At 37.4% G+C, this 7,021-nt stretch overlaps 1 protein-coding gene across 2 annotated transcripts in view; it reads left to right on the forward strand.

Moving 5' to 3' along the window:
* pgm2 (phosphoglucomutase 2) overlaps nt 1–6,808 on the forward strand; it is a 137,460-nt gene extending 130,652 nt beyond the window's left edge. For both annotated transcript variants that reach the window (XM_072567203.1, XM_072567129.1), the window contains exon 14: nt 5,924–6,808. In XM_072567203.1, coding sequence (XP_072423304.1) covers nt 5,924–6,026 — 103 coding nt within the window. In that variant the 3' untranslated portion in view covers nt 6,027–6,808. The remainder of the gene's footprint in view (nt 1–5,923) is intronic.
* Nucleotides 6,809–7,021: the final 213 nt, after the last annotated feature.

Raw genomic sequence — 7,021 nt, forward strand, 5'->3', positions numbered from 1 at the left:
TCTGCCTTTTTAACTGGTATGTTTTTTAGGGAAATGTCTTTTTTTTTTATTGTTTAACATTTTAAAATCTGGACAAAGCTTTTCACTGTGCCTCGGTACATGTGAACAATAAATTCAATTCAATTCAAGTATAATTAATCTCCTGAGACTGCAAGCTTTAAGTATGTAATTTTGTAAGTAACAAAGTTTTCAAGGGCCCTGTGGTCATGAGATTTTTTTTGTAGTCCTTGTTTAACACAAATGCTCAGCATTTGTCAGAAGCTAAATATTTAAGACCTTCTATAATAATTTGGTAACTTTTGCCAACTCTAACCATGCCTGTGCTTTTGCTCATGGATTGTCTTTTTTTTTCCTCTGCGTGATGGTTGCATGTTTTTATTGACTAGCACTGTTGGTTTAACTACAACCAAAGGTTGTCAGAAAGGTTCCCATGAACATGTCAGGAGCCTATTACTGTACTCTTTCTGAATCAGACTTGTTCCTGTTTCCTGTTTTTTTTTTTGAAAATTGGGCAAATTGACATTCAGCTAAAATCTTTATCCTGTACCCGTTTGGGTGGCTTCTGTGCGGTTTTTAAAAAAAATAAGATGGAAGTAGAACCATTTCTGAAAACAGACATGTGGCTGGAGCTTTTTCTCTTTCTCAACAAAAAACATGAAATTCAGGAAAAGGCTGCAAATCAATTTCAGATTTGAAGTTTGTTCTGCTTCCAAATTATTATAGTGTAGTTTCAGGTCAGTCAATTAACCAGAAACAGCCTACCATACTGAGGTTGCTTTAACTTTTCCAACTATATTGAGTTCTCAAAATCTCACTGTCTGTAGGGATACTCGTTCCACCCAGGCAATATCACAGCATCTAAAATAATATTATGGGAAACCTGAAAAGGAAGTGATTTTATTTGCAGATCTGAATTTCTAACTTCTCCATTTTACTAGATTAAGTCAGCACTTTGTTTCTATTTGTGTCAAATGGATGGAGTAAATGGCTGCATGAGGACAAATGCGGCAAAGATTAGATGCTAATAAGAATCGAATAAAACTGATTTAACACATCACTGGAGAAATGGTGCAAGATAGATGACTTTGAATCCTTGAGAAAAGGCTACTGTTCAAGATGAACTGTTGTACCTCAATACATCTGGTGGTAATATTCTGGTGCGGAAGTCAACTAGTTAGCAATTTTTTTTTAGAAGATTTCTAGCTGCGGTTGATGGTAAGTTTGTAAGTTAGCTCACTGAGCTTGAAGGTTTGTTTTCAGACGTTTTATCACCATACTAGGTAATATCAGTGAGTCTCTGGTGAAGCACTAGTGGTATGTCCCGCCTTTCTCTTTTATAGGTCTTGGTTTCTTAACGTGGGTGATGTCATTTCTGGTTCTTTTTTCAAGGGAAGGTAGATCTGATCTAAATCGATGTGTTTATTGATGAAGTCTGGTTAGAATGCTATGCCTCTAAGAAATCTCATGCGTGTCTTTGTTTCTCCTGTCCTAGGATGTGTGTTGTCCCAGTCAAAGTGGTGTCCTTCTTTGCTGTGTGTATAGAAACTAGTGATAGTGGGTCATGTCTTTTGGTGACCAGTAGGTGTTCATGAATCCTGGAGGCAAGTTTCCTGCTAGTTTGAACAAGCTGCCCTCCCATCTATCCAACCCAAACTATGTACATGACACCTTTGTCATCACAAAACTGAACAGATTAGAGGAAGCTCACAACACCATTAACAATATCCTGACAGGCATAAAATTTCACAGGAGGAGGAGGAGAATGATAACAGACTCTCATTCAGAGACGTGACAGTTAAACGTACAGTTAATGGAGAGCATCAAACATTTTTCTACAGAAAAAAACCCACTCAGACCAAATACTTCAGAAGCAATCATCCCAAAACCCACAAATGGACCTGCATCAAGACATTATTTCAACGAGCTACATCACACTGCAGCACCCAAGAACTACAAAAAGCAGAAGAAAAATATCTACAAAAAGTTTTTAAGAAAAAGGGTACCCAATAAACGCAAACTGCCAATTCCTCAAACCCAACAAGCAGATACAATGCAACCAAAAACTATAGCCACATAAGTCTTTTGATATAAAGGTTATCAGTAATTAATTCCAGACTACTCAGACCGTTGGCACCATGGTAGCTCACAAACCTATCTCTACACTTAAAACAGTGACTAATGAACCTAAAGGATCCACTACCAATAAAACTAATGTCATTTACAAGATACCATGCAAGAACTGTTTAAAAAAAATCAAAGACACTACATCGGATAAAGTAGCAGGAAACTTGTCACCAGGATACATGAAAACCAGCTGGTCACTAGTTTCTATACATACAGACAAAGAAGGACACCACTTTGACTGGGACAACACCCACATCCTAGGACAGTTAAAACAAAGACACACACGAGGCATAGCATTCTAACCAGAACTCCATCAATAAACACATCAACTTATACTCTATCTATCTTCTCTTTGGGGGGGGAACTGGAAATGACATCAAGTGACATCATTTTAACAAACCAAGACCTATACGTAGAGTGGCAGGATATGCCCACCAGCACTTCACTGGAGACTGTCACTGATGATTTTACCTAGTATGATGACGAAACATCTGAAAACAAGCCTTCAAGCTAAGTGAGCTAGCTTGCATACTGAAGTCAACTAGTCTTGTGTGGGAGGATTACAATATCTTAACACTGTTTATGTAGCAGGATAGATCTGGAAGGAGAACAAAGTGTGCTGAGCTACCAATAAGGAAAGATCACCTTAAGGGAGAATAGTTGAGAAATGATAGGGGTCAGCTGGGGAAACAGTATGGCAGTCTAAGGTGGGTTTTTATGAATGCTGTGGTATGCTAAAGATTAAAGAGCGCCTCATATGATGCAGGCATGGGATGTGAGTGGCAACAATTTGGTCAAAAGAAAGGAGGATTGGGAACTTGATACCTTTCTTGAAAATCTTGTCACCAGGAATAGAGAAAGAAGCAAAGACAAGAGGCTGGGGTTAACTGTCGCAGGGGACATGGTAGATCATGTTGTGATACCGTTCTGGTGTCAACAAATATTTTTGGTTAGAATTATGGAGCAAGTCCAACTCTTTTTTTTGATGTGGCCATCAAATATTAGGAAGGAGCTAGGGGTTCCTTCAGGGCATCACGGCTAGTGTCAGGAGTTGGCAAAGGACTCAGCACATGTTAATCAGAATCAAAATAGGGAACACAGTAGTTGAACAATGGGGAGCCTTCACAGTGGGGTGGGTCTGAGTAGAGAATGGAAGTAAGAGCTCATTTCGAGGTCACTGGGTGGCTAAAGACAAAGAGTAAAGTGAAACAATAAGATTATGCTTTTAACAAATGTACGAAACATAGAAAATAGCAGCAAGAGTAGACCATTCAGCAGATCAAACCAATTCCACAGTTCAATCTGATCCTGGCAGATCCTGCATTCAAACATCAAATTCTGAATGAAAGAATTTATCCTCTATGTAAAAGGGTTTAGAATACTTGAGGGGCTCAAGCTGAATACTGAAAGTGCAGCAGAAGTCTGGCACCGAAAACAAGCTGTAAAAAGTGTGCCCAAAAACAGCCAAGAGGCTAACAGTCATGTTTGATGCAGTTAATTTAGTTCTTTGAATTGAGGACTCAACTTTGTAGTTTGTGTATATGGATTTCAAAAAGGTGTTTGATAAAGTACTACGCAATAAACTTGATAACAAAAATAAAGTCTGTAGTATTAATGGAGCACAGGCAATATGGAATAAAAAAAATGGTCAAGGGATAGATAGAGAGTGGTAGTGAAGACAAAAACAAATTGCTGGAGAAACTCCCTTCAGAAGAAGGGTCATGGGCTTGAAACATTAACTCTGCTTTCTTTCCATGGATGTTGCCAGACCTACTGAGTTTCTGCAGCAAATGCTAGTTTTGTTTGATTTCCACCATCTATAATTCTTTTGGGGTTTTTTTGAGCAGAAGTGAACAGTTGGTTTGCAAACTTGGAAGGTATAGAATGCTGTCCCATGATATTAGAAACCTTGCTGATTTTTATGTAGATTTATTGATCTATTTGGGTGTACTCAGCATAATTTTAAAATTTTCAGATGACAAAAATGAAGAGTGTAGTAACAACAGACTAAAGGTGATAATCCCATGGCTCCAGGAAGTGTTCATTAGTTCTGTGAAGTACATGCTGGATCCCTGAGGAAGCAATCCAGTCCATTCTGATTCCTCTGCTCAATCCCTTTGGCCTTGCAAGTTTAGATTAGATTAGATTACTTACAGTATGGAAACAGGCCCTTTGGCCCAACAAGTCCACACCAACTCTACAAAGAGCAACCCACCCAGACCCATTCCCCTACATTTACCCCTTCACTTAACACTACTTCCTCCATGCACCCAATTTTCTTCTGAAGTTATTGGTTGATTATTTCCCCTACTTCAGAAGGATAAAGGCAGACTCGTGACACTGGTAGATATGACCCATGAAACTTAACTGAGGAAAGGCGAAGTGATGCTGTGTTGAGAAGATTTTAAAGTGTTTGCACTGTGCTTTCTATAAATAGAAAAATAACAGGAGTTATGCTAAATCTTTATGAAATGCTGGTGTTTTGATAAGAGATGTTCAAAATCATGAAGTCTTTAACAAAAGGCAGCATGGTAAACATTTCCTTTGAATAGAATTGTCGTGATCTGAATTATACTTAAATAGTGATGTAAAAACGAATGCAGGGCTCTGGGGAGAAAGCATGAGAATGGATTCAATCTGAAATACTACCAAGTTGGCATGGTCTCCTTCAATATCGCAATACAAGACGGTACTTTCATCTCAATGCTCTGTAATGAAGCCATGAAGTTGAGTAAAACATTAGAGAGCCAGTTAATCTGTATGCACAGAGAGACTGTTTTATTGGCAGTACCTGCCAGTTAAAGTTGGTAGCTTCACTTTTTTTTTGCAGGTGCTTATCTCATAGTAAATATGGATTCCCAAGTTTTGGTGCTGGATCTGGCCTAATTAATGCAGTGCCTGTCATTATAAAGACCTGTCTTTGTTTTGTTGGGCATTGAAGTTGTAGTTGAATTGGTGAATTCAAAATTCCTATGCAGTCAGTGATTGGGCAGTTTGTGTAGAGTGAATAATTATTATTTGTTAGCTTAACTGTAGTCTTGCTCTTACAGCACACCAGATTCAGACAGTAAACCTGCAGTTCACCAAAACTAGATTTCCAATTAATTGCAGTTGCATTGAAACAGCTAAGAATAGTTGCTGCCTTTAAATGGGTGTTTGAAGTTCAGAAGCAGGAAGTAAAATGGCGATAATAGTTAAGTAACATTTTATTTTATGATTTAATTGGTGGTCTTTAGACTAGAGAATGTATTTCAGTCTGGCAGGTGAAGGGACCCCAGGTACTTGGCTGGAGGACCCTCAGCCCTTACCTTTTACCCAATAGGTGTGAGGCATTTGCTACCTGTGTAGATAAAGGAAATAGCAAAATTGGTAAGCGAACTGATACTAGAAAACACAACTCTCAGGAGAAATGTTTTGTTGAGACAGCTTTTAAAACTGAACTGAACGTATTCCTTAGTCAGATGGCTCACTTGTAGCTTAAGGTTCAGAAGTTGAAATATCTGAAACAGGAAAGGCAGAAGAATTATACAAGTCAGCCATGTGAGGAATGGAGAAGGTGATACTGCTTGTGATATGTTTACAATTCAATTGGTAATTTTCCATTAAGCAGTTAAATATGCTGAATACTAACAAAACACCTACTTATTCAAGCATAAATAACACGCATTCTTCGTCAAGCATAAATAAGATTCATTAGTTTTGAACTGAGTAATTAAATGTATATAAAATGTGTTGTTATTGTTCTGTGATTGTTTAGTTTCTCTAAAGCACATGTACTCTTTGTCACCTCTTTTCTCAGTGATTTCGAGAAGCTGAAGGAGGAGCTCAATGACTTAGTGAATGCACTAGTGGAGCATTTCTTCCAGCCAGATAAAAACGGCCTAACATCTCAACCCACCTGAAATGAATTCTGTCATTGTATACATTTTTCTTAAACACAAAAGACAAGAAAATCTGTTTAAGATAAACTCCATTGCTTACCTTGAAGATAAAATGTGATTTTCATGCTTCTCAAAAATTCCAATGAATTTTTGTTGAATTGATCTGTCAGTAGTGAAGACTTTGAATGTTTTCCATTAATTTGATGGAAATTGCCTTTTGACACGGAGAGCCACTAAGCAGCCCAGTTCCTTGGAGGTAGTTACCTAGGTGGGGATATGGGGTGTGGAGAGAGATACTTCTACAACAATGTCCACTGCATTTCAAATGTGAGCAGTTTCAAATTTGCTCTTGTGGTCCTGTTCATAATTGATAGCACTGCAGGATCAAAAAAAAGCAGGGTCACAAGTGGTTTTCTTTTGGTTAGGGAGATAATTGTTTTTTTCTGAATAAGAAATATGTTGCTAAATCTTCCAGGTGGACTTTGGAGACTCTTTTAAACAGAGAACTTTGCCTTTAATGATGCTAAGTAACTTGCTACAGGAGGGCTTCTTTGCACGATATGTGACTGCAGCTTTATTTAATAGATTAAAGCATTATATATAGGGACTCTGCATAATTTTTGGAATATGTTAAGATCCAGCTTTTGCTAGTTGTGTCCAAGGACTTTACTTCCAAGTACATTTTACCTTTGGTGCTTCTTGGATAACTTTTGTAGTTGATTTCACAAGTCTGTGCTAAAGCTTTTTTGAAAATTGTGTGCTTTCAATACTTTCTTTTTGCATTAAAAAGATATATTCTGCTATTTTTGTTTTAATTCAATCAAAAAGGTATTTTTTCCACAAAATCACTATCACATGCATTAGTTCAAGATATCCCATGATTTTAGTTTACATTTCACTGTACATTGCTTTTAAATGTTAGTTATAGCATGTTTAAATATTAGAAAAGAATCATAAGATTAGTAATTCATACAACCATTTTGTTACAAACAAAGATGTTTTAATAAAATTGCCAC

Source organism: Chiloscyllium punctatum, chromosome 1, assembly GCF_047496795.1.
Source record: "Chiloscyllium punctatum isolate Juve2018m chromosome 1, sChiPun1.3, whole genome shotgun sequence".
NCBI lineage: Eukaryota > Metazoa > Chordata > Chondrichthyes > Orectolobiformes > Hemiscylliidae > Chiloscyllium > Chiloscyllium punctatum.